The sequence below is a fragment of the Triplophysa dalaica genome, chromosome 6 (genome assembly GCF_015846415.1).
Source record: "Triplophysa dalaica isolate WHDGS20190420 chromosome 6, ASM1584641v1, whole genome shotgun sequence".
NCBI classification, from domain to species: domain Eukaryota; kingdom Metazoa; phylum Chordata; class Actinopteri; order Cypriniformes; family Nemacheilidae; genus Triplophysa; species Triplophysa dalaica.
The window spans coordinates 24,380,853-24,398,379 of NC_079547.1; the positions used below are offsets into that span (position 1 = coordinate 24,380,853).

The 17,527-nt window shown below is 38.3% G+C and overlaps 2 protein-coding genes across 2 annotated transcripts in view; both read right to left on the bottom strand.

Annotated features, from left to right (window-relative positions):
• The window catches only part of LOC130424664 (neurexophilin-2), a 41,875-nt gene extending 34,771 nt beyond the window's left edge, over positions 1 to 7,104 (bottom strand). The window contains exon 1 of the mRNA XM_056750511.1: positions 6,633 to 7,104. Within this exon, the coding sequence (XP_056606489.1) occupies positions 6,633 to 6,686 (54 nt within the window). The 5' untranslated portion in view covers positions 6,687 to 7,104. The remainder of the gene's footprint in view (positions 1 to 6,632) is intronic.
• Positions 1,947 to 4,114, bottom strand: LOC130424665 (uncharacterized). Its single transcript, XM_056750512.1, has 4 exons — positions 4,014 to 4,114; positions 2,846 to 3,029; positions 2,388 to 2,549; positions 1,947 to 2,293 (listed from the first exon to the last, which is right to left on the bottom strand). Exons 1-4 carry the CDS (start codon positions 4,105 to 4,107, stop codon positions 2,128 to 2,130), a joined length of 606 nt encoding a protein of 201 aa, XP_056606490.1. The 5' UTR covers positions 4,108 to 4,114; the 3' UTR covers positions 1,947 to 2,127.
• Positions 7,105 to 17,527: the final 10,423 nt, after the last annotated feature.

The following is a 17,527-nucleotide window of genomic DNA, read 5'->3' on the forward strand; positions in this document are numbered from 1 at the left end:
ACATTTTTCAGGTCTTTAAAAAATGTTTTACCAAGAGCTGACGAGAGCAGCCGTTTAAATCACTTGGCTTCATTTATGAATGGAGAGGATGTTCAATAAATAATGTAATGAAATCTGTGTTTTGTCTGGGCATCGCGCAGCCGGAGAGCATCACAAGTTTATATATTTAAAACTACTGTGTGCAGATGTGATGTCAAAGTGGCCAAACACACCACAACTGAAATGACACTACAGCACAACTCTGACATGAGTTAGCTACGGTGAGAGCAAGTAAATTCCTGCTTTACAAATGTAATTTAGGATCGTAATCTTATTCCAAATAAACTGTCTAATTCTAGAATCAGAGATGTTAAAAAAAATGTTTTTTCCATAAAATATTTATTACATATTATATAAATCACAGCCGCAGAAAAAATAAGAGACCATTATGAATTAATCATAATTTTTAAATGTATTGTGGTCAATCCAGTCCAGTGTCGGTTGAATTTCAACAAAATCAAACCTCAGGAGTGATAAAGTCATCCAACAGCAATGTGAAAGACTGACAGCACAACAAGAAACATAAAAATGATAAAAATCCAGGTTATCACATTAAAAAAATCATTATTTTCTAAGTATAAATATTTCTGTTGTATCGCTTAAAAGTGAATATTAACTTTTTCCAATGCAGTTATTGAGTTCTAAATAAATACAGACGATCTTTTCTGTTATTTCCACCTGTTTCTCCTGTTTTCATTTTCAGCAAATAGAAGCAATTTCTTTATAAAATTTGGAAGGAATATTGTTACTAGTTCACAGAATAAAAACAAAAACGATTTTCTCCAAACTTCTATAAATAGTAAATAATAAAAAACTACCAGAAAATACTGGTCTTTTTTTGCAGGAAGGTGTATCCCATCCAAATAACTGTATATTACACATAAACTTAGTTTTCATTGTCAGTTACTGTGTTTTACTTTGTTTTTCAAAAGGTTTGCATTTGTATATATTAGTTAAATTAGTCACAATGAAATGACAATAAAACAATTCTGCAGCATCACTTAATTTCAACACTAATAAAAGTTGAATGTATTAACAGCAGAAAATGCACAACAAACTAACATGAACAGACAATTGTATTTGTATCAACTAATCTTAAATAAGACAAACAAAGGATGTCGAATAAATCATTCATCGTAAGCTAATATTAATGTATACAATCTTATGGTAAAGCGTTACAAATTACTGATTGGTGAAGATAGACAAACACTGTTGTAAATCAGAGGAGAAATCCAAAAAAGCTTCAAATGCAACACAACTGAACTATTTTCCTGTTGTTGATTAAAATTTTATTTTAACTAAGGCCTACAGTCCACAAGATTCGAACACATTCAGTTAACCTCAAGACACAATGAGTTAACTGACACACCATGTGGAGTAAATAAAGTCGCTTTTGATAAACGCGTCTGCTAAATGACTACATGTAAATGTAAATAAACGTACAACTTTACAACACAAACAAGAAACAGCAAATAACGTTTCTTTGATATTATATTAAGATCTACGTACAAAAAATGTTGATCTTACTCTGCAGTTCACTTTTCAATGCATGCAAGTATCTGAATGCATAATGTACACTCTCAGAAAAAAAAGTACAAAACGGTACCTTTAAGGAACAAAAGCTTGTCACTGGGGTGGTACCCTCAAAGGTACATTATTGTACCTTGAGTCAGGGGAGCAAATTTGTACCTTACTTGTTTGTACCTTCTAAGGGCCAATACTGTACCTTTGAGGATCAATAATGTACCCTAGACAAAGGTACAATAAAGTACCTCTGGAAAAAGGTACAATTTTGTCCCATTAAGGTACCGCCCCAGTGACAAAGCCATTTTGTACCTTTAGGTGGCAAAAAAGTTCCTTTCTATTCCTTAAGGAGTGAAAGAAAATGTAGGCAAACAACAACTAACTGAATTTTAGACATTTATTTTAGTCCATATATGGAAAACAGTTTAATTCACAGATTCAATAATAATTCATCTCACAACCATACAATGTAACATCCCAAAATAAAATGCCACAATGTTTAGGATGTCATGTCTGATATAAAAAAAACATTTAAAAAAATTAAATACATTTTTAAGAAGCATTTCATTGACCAACTGACAACTTCATTCTGCCACTCCAAAAACAAAACAGCGATATAAGAGAATAGATACAGGGAATAAAATAACCATTTCCTTCTTTGTCCTTTAAGAAAGGGTATTTCAAAATCAGGGCCTTACACACTTTCACGTAGTCATCATTGGTCAGAAACCTGAAACAGTGATGCAAAAGAAGGTGAGGAATGTAACAACAGACATAGTATTAATAACTAAAATGCCGTGATCCAGTTAGGTTGCAAAACTTACATTTTGATCAGGGCCATGGTTTCATATAATGTTCTTATGATTTTGTTGTGATCGGATCTCTCCATTTTGCATGGCGGTTTTTGGTCCAACTTTGTCTGAACATCTCTGGGAAATTTAGGAATGATGAAAGCTGCTGGGAAGGCTGATGATGGGATTGCATGACTATGATGAAATAAAACAATTTCATCTTAAAATGTTGGCAAATTAACCACACAGTAACAATACAAGTTAAAGTCCTGCAGAGTAAACGTTACTTCATTAAAAGTGTGCAAGTATCATCAGGAAAATGTAGTTAAACATTAAACTACCAGAGTAGGGTGAATTCAGATCCAGATAAAAAACTTATTTAGTGGTAACCTTAAAGCTATATTATATTGCTATGATATATAGAGTTATTTTCCATGGTTCTACTTAGGCCTAACGTTATAACAATGACATAACATTACTGTTACCGGTACCTTGATTCCGGTGTAGCCTTCTCTGAATGTACCGGGACAGGCTCGAGGGTTAGTGTCACGGTTTCTTTCCACTGCTGAGCAAATCGGTTGAATTTTGCTTGCTTCTTAAACGATCCTTCAAAGAGGTATGAAACAATTCTCTCAGTCAATCCATAGTCCACTGCTTCTCCATCAACTGCATTATCTAGACAATAGAGAAAAGAAAAACAGCAATGTTAACAACCATAGTGGTAACAGCATACAACAATTTAAAAAGGCACATTATGTCATAATGTAACGTTAATGTAAGTCAATGGGGGAAAAAATAGTTTTGATCGTTTGATTCATTGGGTATTTTCCCTAATTTCTAGAGGTACGGGCTTGCCGTTTGGTCCGGACTTTGAGAAGCCCTAATATCCATATAAAAACACATTGAAATTATTTAGGCGTAGCTAACGTTACCTCATTAGAGACGATAGAAATGCGTCTCTCTCTCTCACACACAGCCCTGAATATTAATATAATGTAACGTTAGGCCTATCTTATTATTTTTTCCAGGACAGCGGGGAAAGTATTGAAATAAGTTAAACCCATTAATGATAGTAATCGGTTTATTTTTATAACAGCAGCTAACGTGAGTAATGTTAACGTTATTGCTACTCGAAAGGGAGGTTAACCGTTGGTCGGTTCTGTCAGTTAACCTGATGTTGTAATTTAACGTTAGTCTTACATGGTTTTACGAAGATGGTCTAAAGACAGTTTGTCGAGAAAATAAAGAATTTCAGAACAAAACTGTTGGGCGGCAAAAACGTTTTTTTATCCATCGTTCTCCTCTGACGCAGTCCAGCTAGCTAACGTTAAGTCAGAACAAAATACTTTTCGGCGGCAAAAACGCTTCACATCCAACTCTGACGCAGTCGTATTATAGCTAACGTTGACGTTAGCTCGATGGTGAACTGTAGCTAAGATAGTACTTATAATAATAGTATGTGGAATGGCAATATGAGACATAATACTGCTAATGTTTTAACTAACTAGTTAACGTTAATAATGGCAATCGTCAATGTCGAGTCTAGCAAGCTAATGTTGACAGAGTATGAACTTGGGTAGCGTTAACATTAACAGTAAAAGTTAACTTCCAACTTTGAATTAACACCACAAACACTGATTAAAAATTCAAATACTTTACCTTTGAATTTACTTCTCTCCTCTTCAGTGACCTCTATCCCAAAATGAAATAACTCCGTGATTAAATCCTCCGTGGATAAATGTCGCAACGCCATCCTCCCGAATTTGATCGACACTGACCGAGACTGACAGTTGGAATCACTGTCGATTCACTCATGTATCCTTCCGCGCTGCTATATTTATGCTTCCGCCGAGTCGAGCTCTGGCCTATAGCTAGATCCTTTCAATAGAACAATTATTTGTCTGTTTCATTCTAATATAAATAGGGTAAAGGGTTTGAAAATCAAATTCTTCAATACTGTTTGTGAATATAAATAATTACATAATCCTCATTAACATGATTAAAAATGATTCAAAGGGACACTACACACACACACACACACATACACAAAAGAAAAAAACATTCTGATTTATTTTGCCCATATCTCAAAACTTTTGGTTTAACAATTATTGAGATATTGAGTTTGATAGTATAGGTAAACTTGTGTTTCTATATTGAGAGATGACATTTTCAGCATCCACTAATTCCTGCCTTTTTACATTTAAAAATTAAGGTACAAATATGTAAGGGACAAATATGTACCTTACACCACGGAAAGCACACAATGTACAATGGAAGGTGCACAATTGTACCTTAAAGGTGCACAATTGTACCTTAAAGATACATTTTTGTACCTTTAAGGGTACATATGCAAAGTTTGTACCTTAGGGAACAAAAATGGACCTGTATTGTACCTCTTTTTCTAACAGTGTAGGGTGTGAGGTGCATGCATGCAAGCTATCAAACACGTATGCACAATGCACCGTGTGACCTCTTCTGTATGCATCAATTTATACCATCATTATGCTATCAACTGTCAATCAAAGAGAGGTATCAGGAAAAACAACAATCACAGATTAAATAGAGAAATCAAAGAAGTGCTGTGGCTGGATTCAGTGCATTTAGCATTAATATGATGGATTACACACAAGCAAGCGGGTGGGGTTTTTAACAGGGCGGCTGAGAACCCCCTGCTGGTGCAACTTTTTGAATACAGCTTTGTAAATTAGATCCATTTATTAGTAGCAGATAAGACAGGACTCATTTCGACATGCTCTAACACGGCTCCGCTGAGCGCACTTACAATTAACATACAACATCTACAATTCAAAGGCACTCGAACTACCATCTCATACAAATAAAGTTGCGTTGTGGGAACAAACTCCTAAAACTAAAGAGCTGTATAGTTCTACACAGATGCACACAACAGTAAAAATGTAATCCGAAGAAAAATATGCCCTAATAATCACTCAGTTAAGGCACATAAAGAATTAAGTAAAACCTCGAAAAAAGGAGTCACATTAAATATGAGATTATATTGCACAAGTGAAGAATGGAATATAGACGTGAATAAAAATGAACCCCTCAAGCGTAAAAGATTCAAGCTACATTCCTGTGCCGTGTGCATGGCGGGACAAAGCCGTAATGCATGGCTGAGATTTACTGTTTGGTCATTATGACATGATCATATAGTTACAGTGGGAGGTAATGGGATCATCAATAAGATGGTGCTCGGTTTATAAAAATACCCCTAATACACTCTACTTGTCCTAAATGGCCTTCCTTATTTTTGTTTTCCAGGTGTCTTCAAATAAACCTGTCCATAGTGAGATAATGACTAGCTGATTCCACAGGGAGTGTGTTACGATGGCTGGAAGATGTCTTTGTTTGAAGAAAAGTGGTTTCGAGCCGGATGACAAACAGAAAAGCGTAATCTTTTCAGGACAAAAATGCTTTCAAGTCAAACAACTACATCTCCAGAGAGTCAGAAGGATTCAGGATAATGTTATTACAACAAGATGATGAAACTTCTTCTGTAAATTCAGGTAACACACACACATCGGTTACAGTCACATTAACCGCCATAATGTGACTGCTTTATCCTTTGCAATATTTCTTTGACTCTACCTGAAGCAAAAATTCAGCATAATGGAAACATTTAAAAACAAAATAATGCATCATTCTTTATATCAGTTCACAGCACAAACATTAAGAAGGCGGGTATGAAAATAAATGATGAGGGCTGTTGTAGAGAATGTGAGTGTAATCTATATTATACCAATTATTCCTTATAAACCACAACAACCAATGTGGGAATGATCGCTACTCTTATAAAGATAAATGTTATTTATATTGCACTCTAAAAGGATCAATTTTATTTTTAAACATAATGTATTAAACTGTCCTCCCCAAAAACAGATTCAAATCACAACAGTTCATTTTACACACATTCCCAATTAAACTTGAGGTAAGCAACCTTATGCAATACGTAAAAAAAGCAAATATTTAAAAAAGAAAAGTGTTCCCTAATAATATTAAAGTTACTAGCAGATTTGTGTAGAAACTAACAGGAAAAAGCGCACCACAGATGTTCTGCATGGCTCATAATAACCACCTGAAATTATTTTGCGGATTTTCGCACCTTTCTGATATTGACAGAATGTATTATCACGCAGTGACTTCACCATGCGCTGATACGGAAAGTAGCTTTAATCTCCATCTACAAGTTTATAGAAATCCTCATGCAGTTGCATTTCGTTAGACGCATTTTGTTACACTTTATAAATGGATTCTTCATACCTGTCGTAGGATCCATTGGATGAACAGCAGAACGCTCCAGCAGATCAGCCTCATCGCACCTTTCGTTCACGAGAACACTAGTCCCGTGGAGTGGACATATACCGGACACGAATCACCAGGCAAAAAACATCCGAGGAGGGGAACGGGTTCGAGGCAGGTGCTTTAACTGTCCGCGTAACGATAACCCAACGTGTATTGTCTTAGTTACGAAGCAGGGCAGCTCAGCTCTTCTCATTAGTGAAGCGCACATCCATTCGCGGCTTTGAGGTGAAAAGTTAGTGCGGCAACTTCTGCTGTCAGCTGGCGTTCGCGTCTAATGCCCTCATTACCGCCGCCGTTTGGTGTTTTTAAAAGAAACGGTGTTGCGTTCTCTCTCTCTAGCACGCCGGGCGCACGCTCAGTGAAGTGTTGCGTTTAGACTAGTCTCTCTCTTGCCCTACCTCTGAATGAACGAATATCGACCGTGAATGCCAACAGGTCAAACGACCCCCAGTTCGGCTTTTATTATAAGCGCACTGGTAGTTTTAACACGGACTGTGGCGAAAATTGAAGTTCTTGCGTTCTTACGCGTTACGCGTAATTTGCATCCAGTGAAAGTTGTCCTGTATCATAAAACAGGTAATCTATTGGTTAAACACAAACCATTATATAATTTATATACTGTTATAACCGCAAATATACATTTTGGCTCAGAATAATCTAAGCGACAATCACAGCTGACGTTAAATAATAAAATGATAAATAAGACGCATTAAATACAGCAAGCACTATTCCCGTTCAGGTGACGTTGATGTTTTCAAACGAATTCTTCGCTAAAGCATTTCTTATATCACAAACAAGGCAAACGCAGGGAGGCATAGAGAGAGAGACAGAGAGAGAGAGACAGAGAGAGAGATGTACACACTGGGTGTGCGAGAGCGCAAGAGAGAGCGCGAGAGAGATGGGGCAAGTGGGGAACAAATCTGTAGCCTAGAACATAGGCTACATTTCCAACTGAACGCATGTATTGCCCTGGCACAGATGGGCAAAGAAAGAAAATAAAGCAAAATCAGTTCAGAAAACTAACAGATCAGTAACGCCTCTCAAAGTTTGTCCATCATCAGAGTGCGTGTGAGACGCAGCGGAACGCGTACAATGAAGCGCGTCACCGCCCCCTCGCGAACGAGTGACAGAAAACACCGACGCTCAAATGACCGACAGGTAACATAATTGTGACATAAATGATTAATGAGAACGAACGACCCTAGCAGAGGTGACTGAAGGAGAACATGTCAATTGTTTTTCATGTAAAATATGTGTTGTCTCTCCATACATCTAAACAGCCTGTAGAGAATATGCCTGTAAAAAATCCCAATGTCATCACATTTTAAAGTTCAGATACATATTTTGCACCACCGAAATAAACGTCCCGTTGGTTTTGTCTCTCATCGCGAGGCGGCGGCTCGTGCAGTATTGAAGTTGGCAGGTACATTTGGCGACCCGCTAGCGCGCGCTTTTTATTTCTCAGAGTAGTGCGCCGCGCGCTTTCGCACAAATGAATGAACATGCCCGGGGAAAATGAGCGCAATCTTCTCACATATCCACTCATCTTTCACCCGCGCTTTCCTCTTCTCTGTAAATCAACGCACTCCTTCTAGAGTTTGGCTCTATCACACAGCGGTTTGTGGCACAAATGGATAAACACGAACTGACAAACACACAGAGCACAAAACCATATGCCTATGTGTGCACGAGCACTAGCATGTTTTCAAGTCATGTTAAAGCAATAGAGCACTTAGATTTTGACCCCATTCAATGTACACCCCCCAAAAAGAGGAATAAACTAAAATGTAGGCATATTTGCGCGTCACTTGGGTATGTTGCCACATCGCATTCAGTCCAATTGCTCCTTTTAAACAGTATCTTAAAATGGCTGAAATTACTATAGTTTAGTTTTACAGAATAAAAGCTTAGTCTTAATTCTTAGGTAAATAAATGAAAACATAAAGACACATCGACACACATCAATGCAAAAGTCAACTAGAGCATTTTATGGGAATTACAAGTGCCTGTGCGCGGATGGATATATTTAGTGGCTGTGTGTATCTAAGTCAAGCCAAAGGTCACTGTCTACATAAACTTATACAAAATAAATAAATAAAAAACTTACTGGCGTAAATTGTTAGAATCCCCCTTCAGCTGCAATTTATGATATGTATTGTTAATATGGTTTGCCTTCAAATAATGTTGGGTCTGTGCACTCTTGTGTGCAGGAGATCAGGTGTGTACAGGTCAAGTCAAGTCAATTTATATATCGCTTTTTACAATATTCATTGTTACAAAGCAGCAGTACATGAAACATTTTGACTATAAGCAAAACATTTAAAGTTATACAAGAATAAACAAAAAAGGTGAAAACAAAGATGCACACACCGGTTCAAACACACCCATATATAAAACACGGAACTTGCAACTCCACACACACAATATACACACGTACTAATACATACAGACACACAGATGGCATACACAAAGACACACAGATGGCACACACACAAACATACACACACAAACACGCACAGTGGTTATCACACTGTGAAAAAAAGAGAAGCACACATTTAAGATAAAGGAGAATGAATCACAGGTCAAATATTAAACAGACTATAAATTCCCATATGTAATGTAAAATAAGTAAAGTAAAACTTTAAAGTTCATTACAGTCCAACATCATCACAGTCCAAAGTGTTGAAATGAAATACAGCTAGTGGAGTGTTCACATCACAACGTAGAATTGTGTGTTTAAGAAGAAAATTAAACGTGTTTGCCTGTGGTTATTCATCCGTGGATTTTCCATCTACATAAAGCGATCCGGCGCAAGATTTTAGGTTAGGGGAATTACAGCCTTATACAGTGGATATGAATAATATTACAGTAACCTTACAAGACTAAAAGCTCAGTTAATTTAACAAGTAAACATCAATGAATCTACTCGCCTGCCATCAGTGTTATGCTGAAGATGGTAAAGGATTCTGTCGTTCGCTAATTGAAAATTATAGAGTGATTTTTTGTTTAGACTTCCACTGTCGCCAGCAGAGAGCCAAACTACAGACAGTAAATCACAATGACAAAGCTAAATTGCTAATTACATCAGCACAACCTAAACACAGAGAACCGCACATTCACTTTATAGGAACACAAACTTAAACAAATACAGCGTCCTTAAAATTTACTTGACTTTTCCAATAAGTGATTATGGGTCGTTTTTGGCAGAATTTTTTGGAAAATCTTGCTGTTGATAATAAGATAAATCCTGATGTTGTTTACCCGAAGTCAAATGAAATAAATGGTTTTGTGACTCTGCATTATTGGCCAATCCAGCGCAGTTTTGATGAGAACAAACATTTGCATTCTGCTGACCTTTCCTTTATGGAAATATAAACTATCAGCATTATCGATTAGCAGAGGAGAAAATGGCGACTTGTTGAGCAATTTATTCTTTCTATTTGTGAAATAAAAAACAGTTTAATTTTAAGGACAATTCTGTTTAGAGTTTCCTCTGGTTTATTGGAGAAACGACACATTAATGCAGCAGAATTAATGCAATGAAGCTCATGTTTAGCCAAGATGCATTTTCGTACAAAAAAAATACATTTTCACCTGTCCCCGTAAAGATCTTATGAGTAGATTCCCCCTCAACAACATCAGATCAAAATCAAAAAGCCCTCGACGAAAGTAACATTATCCATTTGTGAGCTATTTGTAAGATAGACGTTCCCCATTTTTATGCCTACATTTAGTTTTGTGCTTTAACACATTGTACATAATATCTTTACAAAATAAAAGCCTCCCTTAACAAGAATGACAGGACCCATTTGATCTCATGTTAATGGCGGGTGTAAACGGCGACCCGTCCTGTCTGACCTTTTTTGACTGGACCACCCGAGCCGGAAGTCAATAGCAGGTGTTAACATCTCAGCTGTAAAGTCGTATCCGACCGGTGCTGTCGTACAGTATTTGTGTGCGTTATGTGTGACACAGGCCGCACATCTTTAATGAGTGGCTTTGTTTGTGTAAAAGCCTCATTTCTCCCGGCGGGCGTCTGCGTCTCTTTATTCCTCCTGCTGTGGGCAGCTAATATGATTGGAGGGTCTGTCATCTGCTTGTGTTTATTCAGATGGATTCCACGCCGCACAACCGGGATGTTTAGACGAGTTATGATTATGTCATTGTCATTTTAATGCGATTCGGCCTGATATTTCACTGGCTGAGATAGTGACATGTAATGGGTGTCAGGTAGAGGAAGGGAAATGAGATTAAATTATATCTCACTGACAGAAGAGAGAGAAGTGATTTCTGCGTGCTTTTTCTCATTAATCCGCGCTGCTCGCAAGTGTTTCAGAGCGAATCTTCGAGAAGCCATTATTAACATACTGGAGACACTGAGTGGGTCAGATAAAATCTTGACAATCTCTGCGTTTCGTGCGACGCGAGAAACACTATAGGTTGTTGCATGTGACCCCTTGGGTTTACCACGGATAAATTAAATGAAAATAATGCAAACAGAGTCTGTTTAAATAAAGATGTATTATTTAGCCATAAACATTAAAGGGATTTCGACATCGTTTATTCGTCCTCCTGCGGTTCAAAACATGTGACTCTTTCTTTTGTGGAACACGGAAGAAGATATTTTGAGAAACGTCACTGTGGTAAGGTGTACATACAATTGTCAAAAGTCAATTGGCGTCAATTTTGTTTCGATTACCCACAATCTTTCAAATATCAAAGTCACGAGGGCATGTAAATATAAAGAATTTTCAATTTTGGGTGAATTGTCCCTTTAAGTCTCTAAATTCCCAGCTGGAGTCCAGTTGCTGAAGTAAGACTAGAGGTGCTGGCCAGAGCCGTCTAGTTTTCGTCAACAGAAAAAAAAAATCTCAAGTTTATCGGGACATTTTCCAGGAAAATATGAGACCATCTGTCCGCCTGTTCATGCTTAACAGAAGTTGGGTGATGCAATGGTACGATGACCCTAAAACACAGAAGTATCAACAACAGAAGAACACACACCTTCTGGAGCGGACCGGTCAGCTCAACCCGACCGAGAGCTCAAGAGAGCGACTCACATCGCAACATTACTGCTGAAGGGAAACGGCATTGTGCAGGAAATATCTCCTGACCAAATTAGAAAGAAAAATCATCTCGAGTATCTTGATTGTTTCTTAGACATCAATGACATTAAATGAAGAGAAAAAAGTTACATCTACATCTCAGATATCGCTCTTACGAAAAAGAGTCGGAAATCTCACAAGAGTTTCACAAGAGATGTCAACAATCTCTCAAACTGAGCTCAGATTTGTCAAGTCTGCAATCGAAAGCCAATATTATTGAAGATCTCAATATCAACTCATCAAATTGACCCAAATGATAATTTTACCTCTACAATATTCATTCGTTTTTCACCTCCACATTTCTCCTGTGTTTAAACGATGGTCTTGTTTGTATCTGTTTTTATTTCTCCTAAAAATACATTTAAATAGACAAGATGATACTCAACACAATCCATTTTCCTATAACTGTACACAATCCAAATCTCACACACCAGTTTGGGTCAAACGGCCCGCCCCTACTGATTTTTATAAGATCGTTGCATGCATTACACTTCTCAGTGTGTGCATGAGGTGTTCTGTTGTACCTCGGTTGGCTTCGTAACACAGTATTTTTAAGTAACTATAGCTATAAATGACCAAAAATAATCTGGCAGCTCAGCGGCACGCTGGCATGTCAGACCTCCAATCCACCCCATCTGTCTTGGCTCCCCCCCACCTCATTAGGATTCATATCCCAGAAAGGTGACTCTTCCAGCGGGCACGGTGACAGCGGGGCCCCCCTCCCCATCCCTGGTTCAGCTGCCTGCAGGCGGAAACGGTGACAGGTAGCAGTGACTCCCTGGGGGGGCGAGAGAGAAAGAGAGAGAGACGCCGAAACGCAATAAGAGTAAGACACAGCGAGGAGATCAGGGACGATCATCGAGTCAAAGATGCTCCCTGCAGATAGCAGCTCACTCAGGGGATGTGCTGAGACCAGTGACTCTCTCTCAACTGGCTCTGCGCTAACATTTTTCTTTAGGAGACCCCCAACCAAGATTTTTTGATTTTTGTAGAATCACAGTCGAAAAAAACAAATATGCATATTATTCACAAATGTAAGTGAAATGTTCAGACAGTACCTGTCTCTCTCTCTCTCTCCCTCTCTCTCTCTCTCTCTCTCTCTCCTGGGCTCCTCTGTGATGTGTCTGTGCCCGAGTTGTTTTAACCCACCCATCATTTCACACTTTATTCCACCAAATCAGTCGGACACTTGACCTGTGCTCCATCTCATCCCTGGACTCCTGTAAGCAGAGAAAACACACACAGATTTACAACCACCATAAAACCACAGAAAACAGACCGTATGAGAAGTCTCTATATGCTTATTTTAGCTTTTGATTCACAGACGGTTTAAACTGTTGTTTTTAAAATGCAGTTTTTGTAAATGACATTAGCATTAAAGTATCCACAACTGTTACATTAGAAGAGATCTCTTTAACATCTCAGTTATTTCTCCTACATATCAATGATATTAAACGAAGAGCAAATGGAAACATCTCATCTGCATCTCAGATGTTTCTCCTGAGAAAACGAGCCAGAAATCTGATATATGTCTCCAGCTTTAGAAGAGATTTCAACCATGTGTCAAACTGAGCTCAGGTTTGTCAAGTCTTCATTCAAAAGTCAATATTATTAAAGATCTCAATAAGAACTCAAACCTTAAAAATTTCAGCGAAAAACAATCTTGTATTATGGATTACCTTGATCTAGGTCACTAAATTCAAGATTATTTCTCATACCCAATTGGCAGATTTTTTTGCTAGTTTTACAAATTCACTGAAATTTTCTTGGGTTATTCTGCTCATTAAGAAAATGTATCTTGATTCAACAATTCCAAGACATTTGTACTGGAAAACAAGAAAAGTCATTTTTGTCTATATAAAATGTCTATATTTCATAAAATACCACAACATCTGTGGCCCCCCTGGATCCATTGTGGGCCCCCCTGTTCGAAAACCACTGAACATTGAAAATCCTCAAACCTTTGTTTGACTTATATGTTATAAAAGTGTTGGTTCTTTTAAGAACATTTGAAGGTTCTTATGGGAACCTTTTAAAGCATCTGCGTAGCATCATGTGAAGAATCTCAGTCAGTGCTGATGTGAGGTCGAAAATCTTCGGGGCTTCACAAGGACCATGTCTGCGTGAGAGCGGTTCGTACGCACCGGGTCATCCAGCGAACAATCTTAATAACACATATCCGGCAGGCAGGCGGCCCTCGACTCTCACACCCACATGATTAGTGCGCACCACCCCACAGAGCTGCACCGCCCGACCTCTCATTAAACCGAGAGAGAGAGAGAGATACAGAGGGTCAGTGCGTTACTGCGGGTCGAGCGTGAAGACTTTTGTCCATCTCTGTAGAGATCAAAACATTAATCATTACTCACTTTCATTCACATCCACAGCGTGCAGACTTACCGCGGTAATGAACGTCTTTGTGCTTCCCACGAATGCATGAACTTTCTCAAGTCTCCTCTGGAGAACTAATAACCAGATAACTTTCAAGAAAGAAACCACTGTCCTCATGAAAACAAAACGCAGAAAACACAAAACTGTACAGAATATTTTTCATCCTTTTCGCACCCTCACACGGGCGACACATCCGCTGGCAGGAGCAATTAAAATGTGAAACTGTGGAGAGTCGTTAATTACAAGCGGATCATGTTATCCAGTCGACTGTTCATGTGCGTTATTCCCCAGCTTTCATTCTTTTTCTTTCAAACATATTGCTAATTCAACACATAATACAACACATTTTAAACATGTCCCCAAAGATAAAAAGGAGATCTCCTTAAAAACTTCAAAATTTGGATTGTATCCAGCACAGGCCAAAGTCATAAACGCAGAAAGCAAATGGAAACTTTTGCTTGAGTCTCATCTGCATCTCAGACACTTCTCATCAGAAAGAGACAGAAATATCCCAAATGCATCTATTGGAGATGTCTCAATCGGACCTCAGATTTGTCAAGTTGGCAATCGAAAGTCAATGCTATTAAGGATTCTCATCACATTGACCCAAATCCAAATTATTTAACCTCTACAATCCACATTTATTTCACACCTCCCTTCATGTATTTGAATCGTCTTATTTTAGCAATCTAAGGAGAAACATCTGACATCATCTTTGCTCAAATCCATCAAATCTCTTAAGCAATGAAAGAGCAACATCTGTGCAATATTACATTGATAACCAAGACCTCCAATAAGTCTCCTGTATTCAAACAACTTTTTCTGAGAAAGAATGTGTGTACTTGCGACCCGCAGGTGACTTTAATGTGAAGCACATAATATTAGATCATCGCCCCGTTTTGTACTTCTCTCAGACAATCGAACAGAAGCTTGTTAAATATTAAGGCTTGAAAATCCAGCCGATTAAAGCCGAACGCACTCTGGATGTGTTATGAGAGGGATCTTAAAGATGTGTTGTGTAGATTAGTAAGCAGGTAATGTTGCTGTGAGCGTTTGTGCCGGCTATAAGATAAGACAGAATGTCTTATCTTTTATAAGTGTGTGCGCGTCGTCTGTTAATGAGCGCAGGGATGGCGTGACTGGTCCGAGTGTCAGACAGCCGGGAGCTTGTTAGAAAACATTTCAGTAAAGCATCTCCTCCTCGGTTCACGTCTGATTATTATAAAAGCCTTCAAACCCTTCATCATCATTCATACTGTGTACAACACCAGGGAAAAACACGCAGACGAGAGAGCCGTGTCACTCCAACATCACTAAATTAAGTTTAACATCATCCACCTATATGACTTTACAGCTCTGTTTTAACCATTGCTCTCGTTTTTATAACATATGTCTGCACTTGTTGATTTTCATACAATCAAGTGTTTCTTACAACTTGCAAATGACGGATTTGGACTGTGAATTTTGTCAGAATGGATCAGATTAATCTAGATTTAGCTCTGCATGAGGGGTCAGATTTACATGATCTTAAATGTTGACGTTCATCGCTGAAGAAGTAAACTGAAAAATAGACACCCCATGCCCAAAATATCTCCACTGCTTCATTTATGCACATTCTTTCTAGTATTTCCTGATATGATTAACTTAATATACAGTATAAACTATACATTATCTACAGTGCATATGAGTACCACAGTCACTGAAATAACCTCATGTAAATTAACTATGGTTTAAGTATAGAAACCATTGTTTTGGGGTTTGATTTGTAGTAAAACCACTGTAAGCACAAATTTAACACGGTTAAGAAACCTTATTTTAACCATGAATTTGGTATTTAAACAAATGGTAACCAATCTCCCACTTGGCCACTTTAATTAAAGTTTAAAGGGGTCATTTCACGAAAACCAGACTTTATCCACGATTAAGCGCTAAAATCGGGTGTCTGGTGCATCTGCCAACAACCCAGTAACTTTATGTCATCTCTGAAAGCCAGTGAAAAAACAAGTTCAGATTTCAGATTTCGCTCACTTTCTTACGTTGGCAGCAGTTCTTATTATAATATTTCCGCCCCTTCTTTGAACGTGTCCACCCATGCCGCTGCCGCCATTTTTGTTTTGCCGTGTGTGAAATTCTAACAACATGGCAAGAGTATGCAAAGCAGAGCAAATGATGCTAACTGTTCTACTGCTGAACAGACCAAAACAGAACACTGTTCCCGCAGCCTCAGGAGACAAGAGAGCGATGGATTTATTTTGTTTTCAATGGAAATCCTCCACACTGAACGAGGCAAAGCTGCAAATAAAGACATTGTAAGTACCGGTATTTTTTAGGTAAGACCTCAGGAACCTGTGGCAACTTAAAAGTAATGTCACTGGGAAACGTTTGTTCATTCACTCAGAGAAAACAATGTGTGTGGCTTGTAAACACGAGACATGATTGTCTTGTGTAACGGTAATTTCACTTGGAGAATATACGTGATGCGTTTGTCTTGAGTACCTTCACTTATAGAAAACTGTGTGTATGGTTTGTAAAAATGCAACGGAGTTGTCATGGTTACATGGGATCCCGCCACCCTCCTGTTTTGTTATTTCAACCGTAAAACCCTGTGACGAGATCGTGACTGGACCAACAGGGACCAACAGGGACCGAAGCGCCTTCGCGAATGGGCCCTGGGGGAAACAGGAGTGCTTATAGAAAACAATATGTTTGGTGTTCAAAGACGAGACACAGTAGTTTCTCATTAGCTTCTCATAGACGCAGAAAGTTTTGATGATGAACGCTGCATATTTCCTTTTCTTCCAATAGAATAGCATCTACTCTGGCGGGAGCTTTCGACATCGTCATTTGCTAGAAAAACAAGCCTCTGGTTCACGCGCATTCGAGAGATGAAGGAAACGGGACATCAACGTTAATAGCTCTGTCAATATGGATATTTCTCTTATACAAACGCATCGAGTGCTTCAGAAGACCTTTGTTAAGACCACAGAGCCGTGTCGAGCAGTTCTTTGATCGTTGGATGCACTTTTTGGAGCTCCAAAAAATCAACACCTGTTCACTCCAATTCTACCGCTTGGAAGCAAAAGGATAAGAGGTATTGTAACTGCGACTGGATTATTCTACCACAAGAAATTTCTATTAGGATGCCTTGAGGGTGAGTAAAACAGGGGCAAATTTTGGTTTAGGGGGGAAGTACCACTTTAATTGCTTTAGCTCTTTTTGACCCTTACACTCATAAAATGAAGATTCTTTAAAAGACAAAATAAAAACCTGTAACATGTGTTAACAGCTGCTTTCACATACAAGCCACAGTGTTGTGTCCTCTTTACGGTCTCATCCTTCAATAAAAGGTCAACAAAT